General features: G+C 44.1%; 1 protein-coding gene across 4 annotated transcripts in view; it reads right to left on the reverse strand.

Annotated features, from left to right (window-relative positions):
• DUSP22 (dual specificity phosphatase 22) overlaps positions 1-25,609 on the reverse strand; it is a 43,425-nt gene extending 17,816 nt beyond the window's left edge. Inside the window, exons 1-3 of one of the 4 annotated variants that reach the window (XM_063401392.1) lie at positions 25,263-25,425; positions 19,305-19,338; positions 11,643-11,725 (exon numbers count right to left, since the gene is read on the reverse strand). In XM_063401392.1, the coding sequence (XP_063257462.1) occupies positions 11,643-11,725; positions 19,305-19,338; positions 25,263-25,283 (138 nt within the window). In that variant the 5' untranslated portion in view covers positions 25,284-25,425. Of the gene's footprint in view, positions 1-11,642; positions 11,726-19,304; positions 19,339-22,364; positions 22,462-23,449; positions 23,492-25,262 lie in introns of those variants that run through there. The other 3 variants (XM_063401374.1, XM_063401384.1, XM_063401366.1) reach the window with 3 other exon arrangements.
• Between the last annotated feature and the right edge of the window lie 611 nt (positions 25,610-26,220).

Genomic DNA, 26,220 nt, shown 5'->3' on the forward strand with positions numbered 1-26,220 from the left:
TTCAGGTGCATGCAGAAGGTTTACACTACAGTCAATAAGGTATTAATGGAATGCTGTCAATATTCAAATTTCTTATTATTTTAGAGGTTATTCTGCTAAGGTTGGAAACTGAACAGTTATATCACATTTGGAAAAGTCAGTAAGACTAAAGAAAAAGACTTTCCCAATGTCATTAGCTTTTAAAAAAGATAATTAGGTCTTTGTTATTAAATCCCGTATTTCATTCAGTGCTCAGGAACACAACAGTCCAGTACACGGAAAACTCTGTTTCTATTCTACTTAAATAGAATCTTTAATTTTAAAAACTCCAACTTCATTTGAACTAAACTTGTAAAAACTGGCATTTGGGGTTTTTTGGTAGAACTTGTAGAATTTTGCAGTAGCAGAATGACATATCTCCAAGTGCCAAATGCCAACTAATGGGTCAATGACTGAAAACAGGACCTTTGCAAAGCACACACAAACTCAGTTGTATCATACCAAGAATTATTTTGGCTCTGAACAAGATAAAGTGCAAAAAGCACTGTAAGACAAATGCAGCACCTATACAGACGGCTGCTCTTTGGCAATGATCAAAGATATTTTGAAGTCATTGAGAATGATAATCAGTTTGATTACATCTTAATTATACTCATATATGTTTTATATGTGAAACTGTCCAGTGATTCTTATATAAAATGAGCACTCACAAAACAGCTTGCATGAGAATAAGAAGGACTAAAAATGCTACTCATTATTTCATATTCAGTGGGTTTTCCAAGTAATGTTTTTACAGACGTTTTTCAGAATATAATCTCTGCCACTGCTGTACATACATTTCTGAGGTTCTGGTTAGTACTGGAAGCCTGAATCTAGAGTATCAGACTTTAAAAGTTGAGGAGAGGGAAAAAGAACCTCAAATTACAAAATTTCTGCTCTCCAAGGGCAGAGAGTGGGGGGGATGGTCAGTAAAAAAAAAGTTTTAAAAGAGCAGTAATGTATTTTTGGCATTAAACTTCTTTATTTAAATTTATGTAAAGATACCATCAACGATTTCCAAGAAATTTTTTTTAAACATAAAACCCTAAACTTATATTTGTGAACCAAGATGCAAATAGAAAACCTCCAGCACCTGGCAAGTTCTTTCAGGTTAGTCAAAAACCATGTGTTAATTTGAGTCGTCACATCAACAGATGAGAACAGGAGGACTTATTTTTGTTTAGGGGCATTTCAGCAAAAAAGCTAAAGTGGGAAACAGCCAGCACAAGGCTTCCTCAAGCCAAACCAACGAGAGTTTATAAAGGGTTTAGTCCAGTAATGCACCGAACTGAACCTGCTGAACTGAAAACCGTTCAACCGTTTGTTTGTCCTTTCAGTTGCTTTCTGCAGCAATCACCATTAGTGCTGATTTTATTAATGACTCATAGAAAATGCATTTGTGTTTCAGCCGAGGATAATCACTAATTGGCTTCAGCGAACAACACACTCAGGTTTGGCTTTGAAAAATATTATAAAGGAAATTGCAATTAGATGAACAATATGAACAGTAGCAAACGGGATAGTCCTGCAATAGAATTCATACATTTCATTTGTGCTATCAGGAATAATACAATGTCGCAGATTTTTACAATGCTGGTTCATAGTTTTCTTAGGGAAGTAGTCTCAGTGACACTTCTGAAAAGCTCTTTAAGGCTGGAATGTGCCAAACACAAATATAAAGAGTCCTGTTAAAACCCTCCTTCCCCATCTGAACTCTCTAAAATTAAAGGAGGCAAATGTTGAAAATTTAAGGATTTTATTTTAATTGCACAGAGCTGTGGTTATTATTTCTAATTCTAACCCTGAATTCCAGTTCTAACCTATCTCATATGAAGGAATGCAGAGTGGGAGAAAACACTAATGAGTCTGTATGAAATTGTGATTTATCTCCTTTAGGACACACCAAGAGTATTTACAGGACTTGAGCTGAGAGGAAGGTCTTTGTTAGTCTGCCTTGACTACATGACTTATTCAAACTCCCGGGCATGTCAGGGCATATCTGAGCACTACCAATCACGCTTGATCCCCGAACCCTCAAGGGGGTCCCTGAGTACTAAAATAAAACAATATATCACAACTGCCTCTTTCTTTAAGGGAATGCTGGATCATGATCCCTACACCTCTGGAATACACTCACATTACCTTTTACAAGGGCACATAGTGACAGGACAAATGGCAATGGCTTCAGTCTGAGAGAGAGTAAGTTTAGATTAGGTACTAGAAATAAATCCCTTACTGCAAAGGTGATGAGACACTAGAACAGGTTACCCAGCGAAGCTGTGGACCCACTATCCCTGGAAATGTTTAAGACCAGGTTGGATGGTCTAGTGGAAAGTGTTCCTGCCCATCCATGGCAGGGGGGTTGGAACTACATGATCTTTAAGGTCCCTTTCAACCCAAACCACTCTATGATTCTGTGATTTGAAGTGTGAGTTAACACATTCCACATCATGTCCTCTGCAGAGGCAGGTCAAAGCACTTGTCCTGTTCTGGTTAACACCATAACCAAGCAATTAGAAACACCAGACACCTACTGGTCCCAACATCCCTCAAGTGAACAGCTCACCATTGAAAGCTCCAAGCAGTACCCATCCTCTCCTCCCTGCCACCTGCCACGACAGGAATGTGCTTCCCTCGAGACAGCTCGTGTGTGATGAGCACATCAAACTGTGAACTAATGTAGTGCATCACCACAGCAACCTCTGCCAGGGGTACCCCATTATGAAGGCCTGGCCTGACACACTTTAAAATCTGCTTTGTAAAAGTCTTTTGGTGGCTTCTTAGTGGGCTGCTGGGGTAATATATGAAAAATTAGTCAGAGCTCCCAACTTCACAAGCAGAATCAATGCCAGGCAGGGCATTACTTCACACTAGAATTGTCTAGTGCTGCTACACCTGAAAGAAAAATGGTAGCTGTTTTGCTCAGCATGGTCTTCTGAAACATCTCATGAGGTGAAACCCTTACCATGAAAAGACAGTGAAACATCACAGAAGAAAGTTAAGGGGTTTTGTTAGAAGAAGTGCTTGTACACTTTCTCTTGAAGTTAGCATAATGGCTAAAAACCAACAGCTTCCACCACTGGTGATATAGAAGTTTAGTGCTATGGATGGAAATGCAACAGTCCAACTTGACTAAATTATTAATTTGTAGAGCTGGTCTTAATACAACAGCCATGACCTTGCTGTATGATATTAGCACCTCTGATTTTGAAGGCTGTCTTGCCATCTCCCTCTTTAACAGCTCCCATAAGTGTTTGAGCTGGATCTCAATGACAACAGAGCCTGCACAGAGAACAAGTTGCCCAGTCATACCCAGTAGGGCCTTCACTTCCATGTCATCAAGATGCAATTTAACTATACATGAAAGGCCTCCTAAGGTTCAAGACTTCTGCATGCTAATATTGCAATACAGTTTTAACAGACTGCCTGTTTTCACTTCCTGAGCAGCACCTCTCCAGAATAAACATATGTTATTGTTTTGTGTTTTGTTAAAAAAAAATTTACAGCTGATGGGTTTCCCAGTATTTCCCTTTTTAGTTTTTTCATGTTAAGCAGTGATATGCCTTGGAGTCCAGATAAATGCTTTCTGGACTACTACCTGTGTGAGGATAATCCTCAGAGGGTGAGGGATGAACAGATCAAGGGAAGCCCTGCCTAGAAGGATTTGGGCGTGCTGGTGGATGAGAAACTCAACCTGGCCCAGCAATGTGTGCTCACAGCCCAGAAAACCAACAGCATCCAGAGCTGCATCCAAAGCAGCATGGCCAGTAGGGCAAGGGAGGGGATTCTGCCCCTCTGCTCTGCTGAGACCCCACCTGGAACACTGCATCCAGCTCTTGGGCCCCAACACAAAAACGACATGGACCTGCTGGAGTGAGTCCAGAGGAAGGCTACTAAGATGTTTAAAGGGATGGAGCACCTCCCCTAGAAGAAAAGGCTAAGATAATTGGCATTGTTCAGCCTGGTAAAGAGATAGCTTTGGGGTATCCTAATTGTGGCCTTCCTGTCCATGAAAAAAGCATACAAGAAAAATGGAGAGTGACTTTTTACAAGAGCATGTAGTGATAGGACAAGGGAAAATAACTTCAAACTGAAAGAGAGTAGGTTTAGATTAGATGTTAGGAAGAAATTCTTTACTGTGAGAGTGAGACACTGGAACAGGATGCCCAGAGAAGCTGTGGATGCCCCATCCCTGGAAGTGTTCATGGCCAGGCTGGATGGGGATCTGAGCAACCTGGGCTAGTGGAAGGTGTCCCTAACCACAGCAGGGGGTTGGGATGAGATGGTCTCTAAACTCCCTTCCAACCCAAGCCATTCTATGAATCTATGACTACAAAACAAATCACTAAAGCAGCTTTCAGCACTTCCAAAGTTATCAGCTGGGGAAATTGGAGGTAATTCCTGTTATACGCACACATAAAAATATTGAAAGTGCAGCCATGAGAGAAAGAAGTTTCCCCAAACCTGTGATAGAAGGAAAGAATCAGAAAACTTAAAGGAGATTAGGCCAGAGTTCCTTGGCCAAAGTTATCACATTTAGTGCTAACAGCAGGTATTATAGGTTTCTATAGTCAGAATCTAAATAGCTGCAAAAATGCAATCCACAAACTGTGCTAACCAGATTACTTGCATTGTGCCAGAGCTGCCAGTTCAGTTCTTCTAAAATAGCTGACTTTGCTTTCCATTTCTAAAAAAAAGCACACAGGTATAGTCTAAAGACCATGGGTAAACACGCAAGATTATCAAGCTCAGCTAAAACTGCATTAAGACTTACAAGATACAGCCAGGCTTGAAAAATATGAAGCAAGATTCCAGATCTTAATGCAAGCTGGTATGAATCCATTATCTATACCAGGTCTTCAGGCTATGACCATTAGATCTTATAAACATTTCTCACTTTTTGATAGGGGTTCAGTCATTTAGTTCTTCACTTTCTTCCAAAGGTCTGGATTTAGCAGCCAGTTGTACACTTGATTTTTAATTTGAAATCTTGATTTAGCACTTCTTCTTGTGATTTCTCCAGCAGCAAGCTTGTAATCCTTAATACCTTATAAAACAGGTATATCAAAGCATTCAGCAGTGATAAATCTGGTGCAGAGAAGTTATACATCGTCTCCATAGCATCCTTACTTTTCACCCTGTTTTTCTATTCCTCACACTTGCTGGTTCTGTTCCTGTCACAGTATCTTTTCATTGCCTGTATTCTATCAATGCATTTGACTGTTTCCTCAGGGAGTATGAGAGATTTTTCTAAAAGATCATCACAGAACTTTTAAACTCTGTTGTTCCTTTTCAGTTCAGCTTCTTAGATACTGAGTCTTTGAAACCCTATTTCTGTTTGGATAAAAATTTTAGAATTTGAAAGGAAAAAAAGTACCTAAAATTCTTTATAAGACAATCTGGCTGAGAAGTTCTTTATTTCCAAAGATGCAGATAATTTGTGCTGGCTTCATAAGCTGACAGACTGGGCAAAAAAGATTATAGAATAATAGACTGTGCCAAGTTGGAAGGGACCAATCAGGATTGTTCAGTCCAACTCCCAGCCCTGCACAGGACACCCCAAGAGTTACACCATGTGCCCTGAGAGCGTTGTCCAAAAGCTTCTTGAATTCAGGTTTGATGCTGTGCTCACTTCCTTAGGGAGCCTGCTCCAGTGCCCAACCACCCTCTGGGTGGAAAACTTTTTCCTATTAGGAACAGGAGCATGAATATTAACATTGTTAATGGCATCAGAATACATGGACACTTCCAGGGATGGGGCATCCACAGTTTCTCTGGGCAACCTGTTTCAGTGTCTCACCCTCACAGTAAAGAACCAACCTAAACCTCCCTTGACTCAGCTTCATGTTGTTTCCTCAAGTCCTGTCACTGGTCATGAGAGTGAAGAGATCAGTACTTGCACCACCACTTCCCCTTGTGAGGATGCTGAAGACCACAAAGAGGTCTCCCTTGAGTCTCCTCCTCTCCAGGCTGAACAGACCAAGTGACCTCAGCTATTCCTCACAAGGCTTTCCCTCAAGGCCCTTCACCATCCTCATGGCCCTCCTTTGGACAGTCTCCAATAGCTCAATGCCTTTTTTATATTGTGGTGCTCAAAACCACATAGAGTAGTTCAGTCAGCAATCAGCTTTTCTCTGCCTCCCTCATCCCTCCACCCACCTACCATATCAACACTTATTTAGGTTGTCAAATTCAGGAAAGAAGAGGGGAAAACCACTGCTCTGGAGACAGCACACACCAGATGAAGATGATATTGTTAATGGCATCAGAACACAAAGAAAAAACAGATAACTGTCCTCTTAGGGTGCTCTGCTTAACTCTGCAGAATGAGGGGGGGAAGATCAACATACTGAAATAAAAACCAAACAAATATTCTGTACAGAACTGCCACATTTCCATAGCCACAGAAAACAAAGAAAGAAAATTGGTATGCACACATGCAAAAAGATACTCTTAATGCAGTTCCTCATTAACAGAGTGAACAACAAAGGGCTTCTGGCAAGGGACAGTACAGGCATGCCCACATAAACTCTTGTTGATTTAAAATCTACATCACTGTGATCGTTATGATGTCTACCAGATGAGTGCAGTATACAAAGCTTCCTGTGACACAGCAGGAGTCAGTCTGAGAATGATAATGCTATAAAGAAATTAATGCCAAAGGACTCCACGACCACTGGCGACTGGTAATGGGATTCATACATTTACTAGATCAATCCTCTGGTGCAGATCAAGAGCAGCAGCAAATTTACTGGTAACTGACAAATGTGTGGTGGACTGTGAGAAAGAAGCTGCTGGTTTCAGTCCGTTTCCTGACTGATGGACAGGTGTCTGCAATGCTCACAACAGCCACCACAACTGGCACCTCCAAGTGTCTCACACAGACGGAGGACTGTGAAATGCTCTGGCTCTAAAATGCAAAGCTTAAAGGCAGTTATAACCCAGGCTTACCTGAATCAACTTCCACACAAAAATGGAGCATGTGAAAAAGCCACATTTACCTCTGGAAATATATTCCAGCAATCACTAACCCTCACGGTCAAAGTCTTCCAGTCTGAATCTGTGACACGTCACTTGCCAGCCACAATGACATGCAGTCCTGATGTGGACTTTCCACATGGGGACCCACAGAATGCCAATCCATCCCTGCCTCGCTTTGGGGATGACACCTCTCTGGGACAGGGTCTGAGTACCTGTTTGACAAGGACTCAGCACCTCTCCCAGGACTCATGCTGTTCTCCTTCCTGCATTGCAAACAGCAACTCCTGCCCAATGCAGCATAGGAAACATTCCTCCTTCTACCAGCATTTTAATCTGTGGCTGTGGGGAGGAATGATGAGAGGACTAAGAATACTTCTAAGTTCAGCTGCTTGGACATGACTGTCCACCACAACCTACACTTTTCACACAAGATGCAGCTGTTTTCAAGCTTCTGCATAATCCACATCAACAGTCTGTTTAGTTTTCCATATAACCACCCCCAGAACAGGGTTAAACACCTGGAAAACCCAGAGACAAACACCTCAATGGACTTGCAACCACATTCTTCTGTTAAGATTAACAAGATTTACCTTTACATACTTTACTTTGAGCAACTGGAACAAAAATTTTTGTCATCTGTAAATGTGCTGAGGGTGCACTTGATCCCTCTGTCTGTGTCATTGATAAAGACAATAAACAGCAGCAGTTCCAATACAGACCCCTGGGGGTTTCCATCTGGACACTGAGCTATTGACCCTCTGGGTGTGACCATAAAACCAATTCCTCATCCACCAGACAGTCCAGCCATCACATTCGTCTCTCCAATTTAGAGAACAGTGTTGTGGGGTACCATGTCAAAGGCCTTACAGAAGTTCAGATACAAGACAACCTGTTGGATGGATCCTACAGATCACTGCCAGACACGCTATTATCTAAAGGACACTTGGAGACATGTTTCCCCATCTACCTTTCAGTGTCTCATATTCTGAATAGAGATTTTAAAACCTAAACTGACAAATAGAACAGAAGAGGCAGGTGGCAAGAAATCTAATTATTGTCTTCTGTTTATGGCTTTTGTGTGGATTTATAAAACATCTGTGAGTGTCCCATGGGCAGCCATCCAAAGTGCTCCGGAGGAGCCAGCTTGATTCAGCAAGGCTACTGCCCCTGTGCATCTGTGGGTGCTGTTGGACACTGCTCTCACCCATCACATCTGAAATAACAAACCTGCTTCCACATGGCATGTGTGCCGTTCTCTTGGACATGCCACCTGCTCCCCATAGGGTTTTCCATGAGACAGATATTTGTATCACAGGAGCCAAGAACATGCATCTTTAAACTACAAAATTCTCACCAAAGAGGTTAAGACCCTGTATAATAATGGTGCACTTCATTGGAACAACAGCCTTAGAATGCTCTCTAAATATATTTCAAAATTGGTTTTATTAGAGGAAAAACTCCTTTGAAACAGTTTATACAAAAAGAACTAAAGGGCAATATGGCAAGACAGTTTAGGCCATCATTTGGTAAATTTCTTCCACTGTAAATCCGTTGAAGTCTTAAACAATTCTGTGTCTTGCATTTAATACAAGCTAGCCATGTCTAAAGGTGTAAGAAGTCTCAGAATACAACTAATTTTATACCTACTTTTTCCTGTTATTCCAGCTTGAAAGTACTCATGACTTCCTAAGGCCAAACTTTGATTATGAGCCACCCATGAATCAGACATCCCATAAGGGTTTGTAAATGATGACTGAGATACTGCCCAAAACTGAAATTCTATAACAAAACTCTTATTTTAAAGTATATCTCAATAGGCACAAGTAATCTAAACCAATATAATACTTTGTTGTTAAACTCTTCAATCATTTTCTGATAGCTTATGAGGAACTGAAGCAACCTGTACCCAAAACCTGCAGTATGTAAGTCACACAGGAAAGCATACTTTTTAAAAGGTACTGTGAGCATTTCAAACAATCAGTTTAAAACAGTCTGTAACATCACAGAGAGGGGCAATGCCTTGAGTTACTACAGTAAAAATAGTTTTACAATCTGTAGCAAGCTGGTGTTCACCAAATAGACTGATGTTTGTTTTCATTCTTGACCATGCCTGACACAGTCACATTGCATTCTGGACTATGAATGACAGAGTCAGATTGGGCATTTTCATTCTCTGCCCACCAGCACTGGGTACAGAATCAGTACTTCTGATACACCACTTTAAGTGCTCTGTATGGAGGCATTATTGCATCAAGAGTGATGAAACTTCAAAATCTGACAAGTAAGATGTGGGTAATTTGTGACTTCTGAGAGCTGAAGTATGCGTCCATATTCTTTGTTCCACAGACAGGCAGAAAAGACCAAATTGTCTTTGATAACGTACTACTAAAACACTACTGGCTTTTCAATGTCTAAAAACACTTACCTTCCTTAGCATGCACAGAAAGTTTTGTCTAATAAATTATTTGTAGCATTTCCTACAGGTACCTACATCTCCTACAGGACTGGGGAACACTGGAGGTAAAATATTGTTAGTTAAAGACAAAGGCAACTACTGCAGAAGCAAAGGCAGCTTTTTACAGGTGATCAGCATTCACATAAATGCACACACATGAAACAGGGTATCTCAGGGAAAATATATTCCCTTATCACTGCAATTGCATGCTTAGAAGTCGTAATAACATCAGATGATTTCTGAACACAAAAGTAATCACTTTCCAAGAATGAATTTTGGGGAGGAAGGTGATGAGGGATACACAGAGGGAAAACATTCCTATTTGATTTCAGGGGACATGAGAACAATCCCCAAGCAGAATATGAAAACACAAGCTGTTAACAAACCCACCTACAACCTGGCATGGATGTAAATACCATTTACAAAGTCAGCAAACCTAACAGAGGTTTTCAGAGGTTTTTTTCCTAGGCTCTTGTTCCTAGACAGAAGCATTCAGTCGCAAACAATCACCGCAGTAAGACCATGACTGATAAAGTAATCAAAATGAGCTCAGCTCCCAAACAAATGGAATTGGAAATCCTTACATTACTTTTGGAACTGGGGAGAAGTTTTAAAGGAACTATACTGCACGCAGAGAAAATTGAAGGCACAGTTGGAAGCAGGGGTGATTAAAGCAAGTCCATCCTCAACCAGACACTGTTCACATGCCATTGTAACTCTTGAGACTCTGCTGTGAACCAGACTGGGAAGAGATCTGGGTAAACACAATCCTTCACATCTCTTGTGGTAGTAACTAGAGGAAGAAATGGTGACCTGGTTATATTTAGACCACAAAAGCTCACAGTTCTATTTACCATGCAGTCACACAAACAGATGCACCACCACAAGCAAGGAAACGGTGTGTGAGATGTTAAAACTATCACCACCACCATCAGAAGCACTGGCCTGAGGCTGCAGCTGATGTGTGCCATAATCAGTCTTCCTAGTTTTCTAATCATAATAAAACAAAACAAAATTCCATTCATTTTAAAGACCAGCAACCCAGAGGCAACATGACATCTCCTTTACTCAGCACAAAAGTTTATCTCTTCAACTATGAGCACTCTTGAAATTCAGTCTGTTTCAGGCTTAACAAGCACCAGGCACAACCCAAGTCAAATGAACAGTGTAACAAAGTCGACAGCTAAAGCTCTGCTTTAGCACAGTTATAAACTCAAGGTCAACCCAGAGTTCACCATCACCTCGGTGTTGGGGTTGGTTGTGACTCCGGGAATACCTCTTGTTTGGCTTACCCATTGACTTGCCTGGGAGAAGTGGAAATTCTGTAGTTTAAGGACCAAAATCACTGGAGACATTTTGCACGAAGAAAAAGAAAAGCAGAGATTCCCAGCAGCATATGAGGGCTAACACCAACAACTGCCTTAGCCACAATTTTGCCACATTTCATGAGAAGTGGAACGCAGGGAAGGAATGAACAAATTTTAGAGGTTAATAGTTCCTGACATAAATCAAATAACAGGATTTTAAGATGTAGCAAAGCCCAGCCAGACTCCTCTCCAAGGTCAGCTGGTGTAAAGAAGAAAGCATAGCATTCCAACAAAGGAGACCTGTATCCTGTTCCCAGCTCCCTCCCTGCTCAAGATGACACAGCAAATACAGCTCCTCAGTTTAGTTTCCTTTCAGTAAAATGGGAATAATACTTTATGCTGAAGTGTTGGAGACTACAGATGCCCTGCTATTTTAGATCTATTATGTGAGGATCACTGGTTCCTCCCACACTCCAAGCCTAAATAAGGCCATTTCACATAGAAAAGGACTGCAAAACCATCTGCCATAAAGATTCAAGGAAGGGGCCTAAGTACAAAGAAGGGTTAGCACTGGGGAAGGAATGTTGTTTATGTGAAGCCTAAACTCCACATAGAAGGAAACTTACCTTTACTATTAAATTAATAACATAATCCCATTATTGTGTTATACAGATTGACAGTGTAGTTCTCTTCCTTTGTCAGTTAGATTTCTTGTTATAACAGCAGCGACAACAAAACCTGTGGCTGGATCTCAACACTACAGCTTTCAAGAATAATAGTCTCAAAACACCAATTTCACAGAACAAAAAATTAACCCCAAGATAACTGTAACAGTCAACTGCAAAGTAAGGATTTACTGTGGAGTCCCCCACAACTCTTACCTCAAGCATAGGGCGGGCACTGTCATGGATTGAAAGAATGTGCGTAATGTTATTCTTACTCAATTGCTCTACATCTCGGGCATCTGTGAGAGAAGGGGAAAAAAGGAAGATAATTTTTTTAATCTCTTCAAATAGCATTTCCATTGTGCATGTTGAAAAGTTACTTATTGTTGATATATTTTTGAAGCTGCATAAAGTCAGGCAAAACCTCAAATGCAGCTGTTCTAGAACACCATTAGCAGAGTGGGTAACGAGAAGAGACACTTCTAACTCCAAAACAAATTATATACTATATAAAGACCAAGCTTAAGTGACTCAGGAATGTGTTCTCAAGTCAGAAGTTTCATGTATTTTGCATCTGAAATATAAGCCTGTGCATGCCTCTGTGCAGGTGATGGCCATCTGAACACGCACTCAAAGCTGTAAAAGGAATCTCTACCCACAAATCCCCCTTCAGGGAATACATTTTCACTTGGGAAACAGACCCTGTGACATCCAGGTCTGAGAAGGGAAGACAACTATATCACTTGAACTGAGGTCCCAGCAGACAAGCCAAGACAGTAACAAGATTCTTACTTTCTATGAGCTAGTAGAGAAAAATGTGCATTTAGCCAAGACAAATGATAATTTTAAATCTAAAGAGAGACAGGTGATAAAGATATCAAATGCATGAAAAAGCAAAATGCTACAGCAAGGAAGTGCAGTTGTGAAAAGGTGGTTCCTAGACCTGTAACCAAGGGGTTTCAGACATTCAAAACTGGAAAGAAAACTAGGGTGAATGAAAATTTGATGCTAGATATGGTAAAACCATAGGCTTGATTCTATGAGAAAAAAGGGTAAAATAGACTATCTGTCATCAGTGAGCAACTTTCCCCATACCAAACTATCAGCATGTCAGAAAATGACCTGAAAGAACCACCAATACAGGTACAAGTTAGCTGGTGCCCATTTACTTTTGACCTTCTTGCTTGAGAATGGCACAGCACACCATGGCAAGTGCAGCAGTGGTTTTGTGATGTGAACACCTGCCTTCAAAATCTGCCCATACAATGTGTTCACATTAGGCTGGTTGCACACAAAAAGACAGCACTGACCACAAAGGTTTCAAACCGGCTCTCTCTAGGTACAAAAATAATAGCATCACCTGGACGTTCTTTATGTACATGCAAGAGTTCAATTAGCATCTCTTGTGCTGTCTTATCCACCTACTATAAAGTTTCACTGCCTTTTCTGCATCACAAAGAAGAGCTGGACATTTAATTATACTGCCCCATAGACAAGATCCAAGTGAGCACAGTAACAAGCAATAATATTTAAACTTAATCCAATTATGAAAGCTTCTCTACAGTTAATAAAATGAAGAAAAGAGTCAAAACTGCAAGGATTTTACTCACTACTGCTCAAGCCTGCATGATCAACACAGATGCCTAATCCTTCAGGAGAGAATTAACACAAATTCTATCTGAAACAGAATTAAAGCCTAGCTTCACAGAACAAATAAAATTTCCTAAAAATCTCAGAGCAAACATTTCAAAGAAGAAATGCTAATGCTTGCCAGGCGAGGTCCTCTAATCCACCTGACCTTCAAATTTTTTTAACAGTTTGCAGGACAGTCTCAATTCCTTAGAGAACCCTAAGCAGGGAAGGATTTGGAAGGCCAGAAACCAGTCTAAGTGCCCCTAAAAATCACTGTTTTGTAACTTACAAAGACTAAGGGCAGACTTCAGAGCCTGCTGTCCGGAACTCACAGTGTTAATGTCCACTTAACACAATGAGGTGCTCTCTCTAATTATGAGTAGAACCCATGTGGTAAGAAATGTCTTGCTGCACAAAGCAATCTGCTTTAAAAGAAGATAGGATTCAAATTAAATGCTGACTGCTTTGAACCAGTTTGAAAGGCCTAATAGACACAGTAAAACTCAAAAAGACTGAAGCACCTTAGTTCTTCAGTTAACAGAGATTTAGGCTAAAGGAATTTCAGCAAATCAAAACTATACAGTGAGATTTCAGATATTCCTAGAAACAAGCTAGAAATGGCCATGCCCAACCTACGTCACCAGGTAGCCAGCAGGTCCTTAATATATTTGGGAAATAACCATTCAATTCACTAACGCAGAGGAGAAAACGCTTCCCAGCTACTATCTGGATCTATAAACTTCAGTTTATAAAGGGGAAATTCCCCTGGTTCCCCAGCACCTGCCTTAAGTCTCCACAGATACTACAGATAAGGCTATTTAAACAGCATTACAAATAAGATATCCTGTCACTCAGTCTTGTACCATAAATAACAAAAAAAACCTTTAGAAGTTATGTAAAGAACCACCAAAAACCAAAAGAACCACCATCACCAAAGCAATTCTAACTTCTTTGAAGTAGCATAATGCTATACGAGCACATGCAAGCTCACATTTTGAAACCACAGTGTGAAATAGCCCATTTTCAAATATTAAGATTAAACGTACCTATCAGAGCCCCTCCTGTTGATCCTCTAAAGGGTGCTTCAAATGTAGTATTACTCTTCACAACGGGTTGCCTAACATTCTGTTTCATACAGCAAAATGCTTCTCAGCTAATGCAGATTTGGACTTTTGAGTAAAGCCTTTGGGAAATTCTCTCCTCACACAAAATGACACAATTCACACTGGGGAAGTCTCCCTCTCTCCCTCCCACATTTAGCCTATTTTCCCTCAGTTTCATCCCCTGACTCCAGGCTTAACCTCTACTCATGCAGAGAGCTGCAAACACTTAAATACAAAAGCAATGCCAAAGTCATCACAATGGGACCAAGGCCTGTGGGAATTTGTCTCCCTGCAGCTCTGGGAAGCCTTACTGTGTGGCTGGGGAGCAAATCACCTAGTGCAGTGTGCTGCCATCCCCCATCAGCAAAAGAGACACTGCTCCAACCACTGCAGTGAAGACACATCAATGACTGAACAGCTCCAATACGACAGTGGTGAAGTATCAAATGTACCTACAGCCATTCTCTCTTACTTCAATATTATAGTGCCTCCAGAGAAATGCAAGGTGAGGGATAAGGACTTCTCTCAGAGAAGGCAAGTCAGCCCAGCATGTACGACAGTATTAAGTCTCAATCTGCAGAAGAAGAGAGACTACAATTTCATCATCATCAGATTTTTTTTTTTTAATTATATAAAGCAAATTCTTGTCTACACTTTATTTTCTACTTTGGGGAGAGCTAGATAGAGAGACAGCCACCTAAAGAAGAACAACCTCTGCAGTGGTTCAGAGCACTAAAAGCTATTACTGAGAATGGTTTCCCATCAGGAGAGCTTTGTTCCTGAATCCAGTTATGTGCAGTTCCAGACACACACATGCACAAACTGTGTACATGAACAAAAATGTACACACCCCACCTCTCCTGTCTCCAGATTTTCTTATCAAACCCATTTTGTCCCATCCTCTCAAAAGGACCTTTTTGGGAAACAAGAAAGGTGGGGAAAAGAGGTCAGTACTCTGTTTAATGGAGTATCAATAAATTGTCTTCCTTCAAAAGGTGAACTTGAAAAAGAAAATGGTATCTCCATCCTCTCCTGTTTTCAGTACCTGATATAAAGCCTTAGGAAATTGAACTTAAAAAAATATATACTAAACACATGAGAACAGGATTAAATGGCTTTAGAAACACAGCAGAACTGCTTAATGGGCATTGCCTTTTTATACACTTAGTAATGGGAAGGGCAGAAACTTCCCCAAGACTCTGCAGACCATCCACAGCAACACTGGACTCTTTGGGGGAAATTAAACCTCATATTGTGGCTTTCCCCTTCAAATTAAAAAGCCCCCAAATATTCCATGGAAAAAACCTTGAATGGTAACAAACAAGGAAGAACATAAGATTTTTAATATTCAAGGTAGAAACACTCTTGAGTTTCTGGTTTCTGCTACTACCACACCTCTTGGTTTGGAAGCAAACTGAACACTCATTAAGAAGAAATGTTCAAGTTTCTTCTCTCATCAGAAGAAACAGATTTTTTTTTTTCATTTGTGCAGAGAATCAGGCTATCCTGTCATTCCCTTAAGGAACAAAGCAGCCATTTTTGTTGTGAGCACAGGTTCAAGGGACATCAGGTGCAAAAGACAAGTAGGCATGCAGTCCCACAATAAATTCTTTGTCTTTTGAGAGGACTACATTTCATCTGTAAGATACAAATGAAACAAAACTAATTTTCTCCAAAACTAGAGGCAGAAAGAAGAGTTAACTTCCTCTTTGTCTTCCCTCATTTTTCCCTCTTAGCCCCCTACTCTCCCATTTGCAAAAATTTCTCCTTCATTTTCACACAAAAATCCCAAGAGCTCTGTTTCCTTCTGGGTTTTCAGACCAGACGCAGTCTTGTATTTTCTATGGACATCTATGGTTCTTCTTGAATTTTTCTGCCCTCTAGCTGTGCAATCTCAAATATACCCTCTCAGGAGCATACCACACTTTTCATGTGCCACTGATGAGCTGAATCATAGAGCCAGTAAGATAAAAAGCACTTGAACACATGCCAAGATCTCTGCTTATTCAGGAAAGTTTTTCAGAGACATACTCAAGCTCTGTGGACTTAGGGGGATTTCAGGAGATACTTCAGTGCTTTCCATAATCAGCACTACATGTAGCTTTCTACCCTAAAGACCCTTAAGGTGGTTATTAAAGCCCTTCCCAGTGTATGTGCTTAGAGATTTGTGCAGCACCAAATGAAACAGAAGCAGCAAGCTCTGCTCCCATTTCTCTCACAGGTTTATGTCACAAGCTGTTTCTGGGCCTCAGTTTATCTCCCAGTCAAATGCAGAATTTTCACTGCTCTGTCATAGACTGTATTTAAGTTTACTAGGTCTAAAAGTAGAAATATAGCTGAATGGTGAATAATAATTCCTCAATCAGAACAATTGCTGAACACCTTCTCCAGACAACAGCCCTCCAGATTTAGTGTTTAACATCTCAAACATCCTACTTTCACTCAGCAGAAAGGCATCCATCTGGAAGAACTGTGCATCTTCCCAGCCTGCCAGTGTTCCCAGAGGTCTCCCATGCAGCTGCAAGACAGGAGCGTCAGTACGATGGTACTTTGATTGAGCTCTGGAAACTGTGCCTGCCCAGGCTCCCTGAGGAGCAGCTATCCTCCAGAGGGCAGATCAGAGTGATTTACAGACATTCCCCTCACTCAGCTTCAGGAGAAGCTCCCTCCTCTCCACCCCTGCTCAGGGACTCAGACTGTGCCTCAAATTCTCAGCCCTGTGTCTGGGCAAGATGCACAACACCAGGGATTCCTCCTCTTAGTGACAAGATGCAACTTCATTTAATTTCAACCTATCAGTCTTAAGTGAAGAATGGGAGACTGGTCAAAAATGCATTACAGGAAATAATTTTGTAAATCCCCATCTTTATGAGTAGCTAGTCATTTCAGCTGCCCAAATCAGAATACTCTGACCAATCCCAACTGCACGTGCTGCTGAGTATTCCTCAGTCAGTGATCCCCTTTGTGGCAGTCTCAATGCTCACTAATCACTTTTTTAAAGAAGTGTCACAAATCAGAACATGCCCCAAGAACACCGGGATCAAACTCCTCCAGAAAAGTACACTGGTAATTAACCAACAGCCTGTTCCTAAATGGGATGAGTTCACTGCACAGAGAGCTTGCTGCAACTGCTCCTAAGCAGTGAGGTAAGGGGGTGTTGAGGGACACGGGATGCAGAAAAGGGTAGGAACTGTAAAAGTATGCTCTTGTATTAGTGAAGTACTGCAACACCTACCTTTTCCTCTCCAGGTATGGTAGTTTATCTGAGATTAAAACAGGTACTTGTGAGGGTAGAACGTAATGATTGAATGCAATATGAGCAAAGGTCACAGCAGTAAATAAACGGACATTTTGTTTGTATCTTTAATTAATTTAAAAAACAGACTCCATAACATAAACACTGGGGGTTAAAGTCAACTCGTCTTTCCTCTCTTTTATGGAGCTAAGCAGAAGCATTACACCCTCTGCTTTCTTTCCAGCGAGGTTCCCAGGAACACTTCCCACTGCCAGCACCTCCACCTGCATGCCTCTGCTCTCGGCGCGGGCGTGCCGTGCCGTTCCTGGGCCGCTCCTGAGGCATGGGGAGAGCGGCGGGCAGGCCTGGCGTGGGCAGAGATGCTGACTCACTCCACAACCCTGGCCAGCTCCCCTGCTCTGAAAAACAGAACTGCTCCAGCAAACAGATGCTCCGGCGGAGTTTCACTCCCCTGGGCAAGTGCTTACCAGCGGGATGGCCACGGTGAGAGGGACAGACTGGGAGCCACGTTACCAGGGCCCATCCTGCCAGACTACCTGACATCTCCACTACCCAACAGCTTCCCAATTCCACCCCCTACCTGAATTACTTTAGGAACAGGAAGGAAAACAAAAAGAGGAAGCAACATGGCTGTGACCAAGTTAGTTAATTTTGTCATCCGACCATACAGTTGTCCATCCAAAGGGCTTTCAAAACTACCCTCTTGGCCTTAGTTTCATTTTTTCCTATAATTTTTCTTTTTTCTCCTTTCATTATCAGCATAAAATCACCTCTATCCTCTCATTTTCCTTACTATGGCACAATTAACCCCCTTACACAGTAGCCACTGTATTTCTGTTTATGGCATGGTAAAAGACAGCTTTTAACCTCACATGTGCCTCCGGGTTGCCTTCCAAAGTGATCAGCTCCACATCCCAAGGGGCAGCAAGCACTGGATCCACAATATGGGTCAGCAGATCCAGAAGCAGGAAAATCAGGCAAAAAACACTGAACTCACAGGTTTTGGGATGGGGAGGTAAGGAAGCAAGAGTGGGCATGAGGCAGAGAGAAGGTGCAGCACCATCCAAATCCACTGTAGATGTTGCAAGTCTCAACAGACTGGGTGGTATCAGATAGCCCTGGAAGGACCAGATATCACAGGAGCCCCTGTGAGTCCTGCTTTGCTGTTTTACCCAAGCATAGGAAATATGGGGTCTAAATCTATCAAAACAACTGTACATGCACAACTGTTTTACTTCTGAGTAGGGAGTCAGCCAGAACAGCAGCTAACAGAGTGCTTTGAGAACAGACCATTTATTTGGATGTCTACGTAAGGTTTTGTGTTTTCTAAATGTGACTGTTTTTCTGTACACAAAAAATAAACCTCATGCATAAAGGAAAGAAATCCATAGAAACTTACATCTGCAGCAGAGACTGTGGGTATCAGTGGTCAGGCTGCAACCAGCAGACCTATCAGTCTCACAAGCGGTGATAACAGAACTCTTTAGCAGTTGTTATAAATAACCAAAATAATGAAAGCAATGAGCAGAAGGCATAGTAACCCTTTACTTATAAGGAGGACTTGCAATAAGCCTTACAAAGAATCTGGCTCACGGGCTTGCTTGCCAAGCACGGGAATCATTTAAGGCAGGCCAGTGTTTAGGAATTCCAGCTGAAGCATGCTCCAAGGAGATGGTATTCATTTTACTTTCCTCAAAGTGCTTGCAGCACAGCACACAGATGAGAGAGCAAATGAGTTCTTCTTTAAGTGCTACCAGGTGAATCCAGACATGAAGCAAGATGGGGTTAAAAAGCTACAGAGATGCCAGAGAATTCTGAGTGCCTGCAAAACAACACCTTCAGACCCCTGCTAAGTAATCCTAGAGATAATAGTAAAACTAATCTTACCTTTAAAGTTGCCAATGAACAAGCCAGGCAGAATCTGTGAGAAAGAAATATAGTATCAAATATAGATATCTTGTGGCAAGACAATTTGACAAAGTTCAATTTGCATACAGGATGGAACATACTACTTTAGCAGACTATTATGAAATGCCATCTAAAACATGCTGACAACATTTCATGCCTCTTTGCAACCTTCTCAAACCAGATAGCTCTAGGCACGCTGAGCTTTGACAGCATTCCTTGGCAGACAGGGGTTGTTAATCGTGGGGATTCTTTCACTTAATGGAGGCTCTCCAAGGACAGCAAATGTGGTTTACAAATTATGAAGTGGCCTCGCAACACAGCCCTCCCCTGCCCCCCGCAGCAGGGTAAGAGTTACCCTCATGGAACTAATGATGAAACTTCACACAGCAAAGGTGATTTGCCTAAAGTTGCTAAGGAAGCTGGAAAAAGCCCTGCAAAATTACACCCTTTGAAGCTTTTGAAGTGCAAAGCCATGCAAGTCAGGGCTGCAGCACTGTGGAGCTCTTAGAGGAAATCACTGCAAACAGTGACTTGTGTGTTCATATGGAAAGGGAACTGCTGAAAGTCTGTGAAATGGATGTTTCTCCAGCTCTGCCCACCCACCCCACACTCTCAGATGCCTGACAGGTGTCAGTTACAGGACATTCTTTAACTGGGGAGTTTCAAGGTCTGCCCAAGGACCAGCATGTGCAGTCTGAGGGCACGTGCATGCACAGACAGAGGCAGGTGACACCACAGTGCTACCCCCTCCCACCCTCTAACAACCCTCCCAACCTGGGAACAGCAGTAAGGACATCAAAACAACCCCCAGGCACACTGAACACACATTTGCCAGCCAAGATTTTTATTCTCTTCCACCTGAAGTCTCTGACTTACACCCACATCCTTTGAGATCAGAATTCTGGTAGTGAAACCAATATGATCCACTTTTCTTCAGTCCATGCTTAGCATACCACCAATGCACCAATGTCAGCACTGACTTCCTACAGCCTTAGCAACACCCCAGTGTCACCACAACAGCAGCAACAGCCTCTCAGGCACAGCTATCTAAAGGGAAAACTCCACCCATTCAGCTCAATCCGGCAGCTGCGAAATCCCCAAAGTCATGAAGGACTTTTCATCAGGGATTATTGCCACAGCCTCCGTTTCAGCGCAGCCTTCCTGCTGAAAGGCGACCCAGCTCACCATGCACAGGTTAGCAGGGCCAGCAGAAGAGCCTGTAAAAGAGCCTCTGACCTGCCCTAACTTCAGGGCTTTCATCTGATGAAAGTGTCATGTTCACTGTTATTTATCAAGGCTGCAGCAACTCTTGCACTCCTTGCAGCTTTGGTTTGTGCAAACATTCCTCCCTTTAGGCTTTGCTGGATAAACACTCCCTGCCTGCTGTGTCACACCAGCTCCAAACACAGGGCTCAATTCTCCCCTGAACTCAAAAGACAGCTTTTCTGGGACCCTTGCTGTACCTTATCATTTGTAGACCCCTGGCTTGCAAATGAAGGGCTGATTGACAGCACTGGCTCATCAAGAAAACAGTTCTTTAGTCTTGGGCACCTGTACATTTTGCAAAGATAAGCTCAGACAGCCTTCTCTTTTTTCCTCCCCTCTTCATTTGTACAAATTCAACATTCTTATAAAGACAGCAAAAATCCCCAGGGCAGATTCCAAAGCCAGGGTATCATGTAGGATAAAGAACCTATACAACATCCTGCTGTCCCCTTCCATGTGCACAAGAATCGTGGTTTCAAGGGACAATTCAGTATTTTAAGCACTATTGATGACACTGCTAGGTGTGCAGCTCTAACGCTGCATCCCAGGCTAGGAAAAGAAGCCTGTAGCTGTTGTAGAGAGGACAGTAATCAAGAGTCATTGCCAAAGAGGCTAAATTCTGCAAACAAAATCATGTTCTAAAGCAAAAGGGACTCAAATTATAAATGAATTTCACCAATGAGATCACCCCAGTGAGCTCCCTCAACTTAAGCATAAAAAATGAAAAAAAAAATAAAGAGGCTTTCTGGTATTTTAAAATAGCTGTCTGGTATTTCCTATCTGCAGCACAAATCTTCCATCACACCACCACTGCTGTAGACTACAGCATTTTAGACTCCAGGACATTATTTCTGCATCAACTGCGCATTCTCAAGAGAGAATAAAAGCCTAATTTCCAGTCACAGTCATTAAGCTTTGACATTAGAAATTAAAGATACTGAGAAACACTGGGGGGTTGCAGAAATGAGGTTTCTGGTTGGCAAAAGAGGAAAAATCCAGAAGCCTGCATTTGTGCATGATGAAGCAATGCTGTATGCTAGACAGGTAACTAGGACACCGTGCAACCAAGGACAGCTGTTATCCCTGTTGTACTAGTCATTCTAGAAGCAAGAAACATTACTATGGGTGAAAGCTACCTGGAAAGAAGTGAATCTTCATGTCATGCTGACTAATATTTCAGCACTCGACTATGGCTGGGAACTTTCAGCTGTGTCATCTCACACTGCCTTCAGTAACTGCAACTCCGGGCTGTGCACGATGAAGGCTGATGGCTGCCAGGGCATGTGAGAGAGCAGGGGTGGGAGTCTGAAGAGTTGAAAAATAAGGTGGTTGTTTTCATGAACTTCTCAAACACTGCCATGTGAATAAGAAAAGCAGCCTCTTTATATGATCCAAAACACTGAGAAAATGACCACAGACCAAATAACTGATGTAGAAGAATGCACAACCAAGGGACAAGGACACCAATGTCTGTCTTAGCTTGTACCTCACGAGAGCAGCTCATGTTCTCCACCTCGCACAGAGACTGAGCCCTGGAACAGACAGCAGTTGCCAGTGCTTCTGTCAGTCCTCTCTAACAATGCACCTCTCTGGAAAACAGCTTAAAGGGCTACTTCACTGCTGTTTCCTGTATGAACAAATGCTTATAATAAAGCATCTAACTCCTTGCCCAACACTGCTTCTGGCTGTGTTAGTACTGAAGGGCACTCCAGAGAAGTCCATAGGGCTTTCTCAGAGATGGTGGGGCACTGTAAAAGGAGAAGACAAGCCTACCTTCATCCAGTAGTACAAGAGAGTGGCACACATCAGGGAGGGGATTTGCTGCTGACAAGAACTGGCACAGCTTCTCTGACTTCCATAAAATTGGCTGCCTCAGCTGTAACTAGCCACACTGGTTTAAATTTCTTATGAATCCACTCCTACAACAAACAGGGCTTATCTGCCCTTTTAGTAGAGATAACACTCGAATCTTCTGAAGAGTTTACACAAATAACTGTCAGTTAACTGTAACAGCACTAAACAACAACTAAACCCCAGGAAGAGCTCTTCACCAAGATCCTGTTCACAGATAGTCAAATCTTGTTACCATCTCAGCCACTAGACTTCAGCTCCTGGAAAACATCTTTCTACATTTTAACCACAGACTTCAACTTGAACTTTGAATGCAAGTCAAAGTTAGACATTAACCATGAACACAAATCAGACTGCTGAGACAAGTTCCTAAGTCAGACCCCATTAGTCATTCTGTAAAATATACATCTTACAAAGACAAGAAAAAAAGGTTAAGTACTGAAAATTAATACTAGGCAGGTCAATGCACATTCACAAGCCAATTCTCCTTCTCTGAACAGAATAAGAAAGGTATGTATGAACAAATGCTTTCAGTTTAATTTGGGAAATGTCAGAAGGCCTGGATGGGCTTTAGGAAAAAAATGGGCCAAGCTAATTTTACAGAGAAAATTAGCAACGAAAGACACACCCCACCTGAAGAGAATGCCTGGCCTCCGGTCCTTATCATCTAATGGCCACATAAAGTCACGTGCAATTTCTATTTGCTATGAAATACGTCAGTATCATGGGACACAATAATAAGGAGGGGACCATGCCATTGCGAAAGGATCAGCATCCAGAGGCTGCAGCAGTCCCTGGAGCTCTTTCTTACCACACCCATTACAGGCCATCATTAATCCTCTTCCCTCGGTATCAGTACAAAGGGACTCCTTAAATGAAACAATCCACCATCAAATAAGCTGATTATTTTTTCCTACCATCCCTATATAGCTCCACCACAAGAAACACACTTCAGCTGGAAACTAAGGCAATTTGTATTGACTGACTGCACTGAGTCAAGCAAATACCTCCTTATGCTGTGCTGATGGCTCCATGCTCCCCCTTGCCCCTCCAGTTTTCCGACTCACAAGATCAGAAGGAAGAGATGATCCAGGGGCACATTCAGAAGGCAGCAAGTTCCAGACCAACATGTGGGACCCCTGCAAATATAAACTCTGCTGGCCAGTACCCAGCATGATTGTAGCCAGGCTCCTTAAAGGAGCCAGCCCTTCCCAAGCTGCTGAACATCTCAACCTCTTGGATACAGCCATAAGAAGGGAGAGAAAAATCCAAGTAGTGTTATGCTTGCCCTGAAAGCACCGGGTGGCACATGTCAGGGCAACATTTAACAGAACTAAAATGACCAAACTGGCCAGTCACGGACTGCCAATTCCTACCCACATAGTATCACAGTAAAATGTAATGCAGCTTCAAAGGGCTGAGAGTTGTCCTTTCAGTTTTATTTACTTTTCTCCCCAGACTTCAACTTAAGCATCCAATATTGCATCTCTCTAAAGGTTCTGATAATTTCCAGCATTCCAAGAAAAATACTATAAACATATCAGAAGCCTAAAAGGAGTTTCTCTAGCTGTATTTCTTCCGAACTGGCCATTTCTAGAAGGCTAATAATGAGTAGTAATATTACAGCATTATTCCCAGAGTTTGAAAGCAAAAACTGAGAAAAGGACCAAGGGAGGTTCTACCTCCTATGCACTAACTCATTTGCTCAGCAGCCAGATCTTTTCCCTGCTGAAGGTTTCTATTTCAATGTCTCTACCCATTGGATGGAAAATCTTCCCCTTCCAGGTGGCACACTAAGCACTCTGGATGCTCATCAACCTGACTTCCAGTGACAAGGATGTCAGACCGGGACAACATGTGAGGAGCTATTTCTAGCTGTTCTCCTCCGCTTTGTCAGAGGCCACGCACACAGCAAAGCTACTCCCAAAGCACTCAGAGCAGGATGTAAGACAGAGATGACTCAACTTCTGTTCCTCATAGTAAGCTATATATAAAAGACTAGTTACCACCACACTTTCAGACCTGGGTTTTAAACAGAGGTGGAGATACTGAGAAAAATCACAGTGGTCCCTAGACAACCACTGTGACACGCCAGGGGAATCGGTGCGTACAATAAGCCCCTTACTGCCAAAAGGCCAACACCCTTCGCAAAACAGATCCATCTTCCTTCCCCTTCCTCACTGCGATCTCCACGGGTGCCGAGCGCTTTCCTGTCCCAGCGGCACCGGGCGGGCCCAGCCCTCCAGCGACAGCCCGTGTCCAGCGGCTGCCCCGCGCCTCGGGAGCGGAGCGAGCTTTGGCCGAGTGACACCGTTCAGTGCCGCGCTCGCTGACAGCCCCAGCCCGGCTCCTGCCGCCGCTCGGGGGGTGCCGGCTGTGCCCCAGGGCAGCCCCTGGGGCTGGGGGACGCACAGCGGGCACTGAACCCCGGCGGCACGGCGCCCTCGCCGACCGCCGGGAACTCGCTTGGCCCGGGAAGGGGAAGCCCAGGAGCATCACCGAAACCAGGGCCCCCCTCCCCCGCCCGCCCGCGCTGCGGCTGGGGAGGAGGAGGCGGCGCGCCCCGAGGGAGCGGCGCGGCCGCGGTCTCCGTCCCTCCGCCCTCGCCCCGAGGCGGGGGACCCCCAAAACCGAAGGGAAAAGCCCTCCTGCCCTGGCCTTTGTTGCTGGAGCGGGTGCCAGCGGCGCAGGGGCGAGACAAAGGCGGGGGCGCCGCAGCATGCCGGCCGCCCCGAGGCGGGGAGGGACCGCCACCCCCGGCCCGCAGCGCTGGCCCGCACACATGCACTCGCGCACGGCGACAACGACGAGCGGGGTTACCTTGTTCATCCCATTCCCCATGGCTTAAGCGACCCGCACGCCAACACTGCGGGAGAAGCCGTCGGCCGCTGCTGCCAGCGGCGGGTCGGCGTGCATGGGATAGTGCTTGCCGAAGGGGGACTGGGGACGGGCTAATTGCTAATTGAGGGCGGCCGCTGCTCGCCGCTGTCGGACAGGGCGAGGCGCATCCCTCTCGCCCTGGCCGCGGCCGTCGCGCTCCTGGATGCCGGGCGGCTGGAGGCGGGTTTCCGCTCGGCCGCCCCCGGGAGCGGCGAGAGCCGCGGGGCCGCACTGCCAGGAACCACCTCCCGCCGCCGCCGCCACCGCCCCACGCGCGGTGCGGCCGCCGCGGGCACCCCTGGGGCTTGTAGTCCGCGCCGCAGCTCCGCGCGGCCGCCGCCCGCCCCGAGGAACTACGAGTCCCAGCGACCCCCGCGCCGCAGCCCTGCCCCACCTGCCGCGGCCGGCGGGCGTTCCGGGCAGGATGAATAAGCGCCGGCCGCGGCGAAGGAGGGGCGGCAGCGGCGGCGGCCCTGGCCCGTGTGGGTCGCTCCTCGGCACGGACCGCCCGCCGCCGGGGCGCCCAGGAAGGGCAGGGCTGCGGCGTGCGGTGCGGGACCCGCCCGCCTCTGCCATCCCGAAACCCGTGTGGTTTCGGCTGCGAAAGGAGTCTGGCAGGAGACACCCGGCCTTGGGCTGCTGCCGCAGCCCCAGCTGCCAGCCCGTGCCGCTCCGCTGTGCCGGTGCCCACGCGGGAAGCAGGGCCTCCCCCGGCCGCCCGTGCCCTGCTCGGGAGCCTGCGGTGCTCCTGCTCTGTCATCCCAACCACGCTGCGGGCAAGCTTGGATCGCGGGCAGACAAAGGACACTCATGTCCTCAACTCGAACAGACAGACACGGGAGAGAGCAAATAGTTCAAAGCAAAGATTATCGCAAGATCACAGTGTCTGAGACGAGGA

The sequence above is a fragment of the Prinia subflava genome, chromosome 1 (assembly GCF_021018805.1).
Source record: "Prinia subflava isolate CZ2003 ecotype Zambia chromosome 1, Cam_Psub_1.2, whole genome shotgun sequence".
Lineage (NCBI taxonomy): Eukaryota > Metazoa > Chordata > Aves > Passeriformes > Cisticolidae > Prinia > Prinia subflava.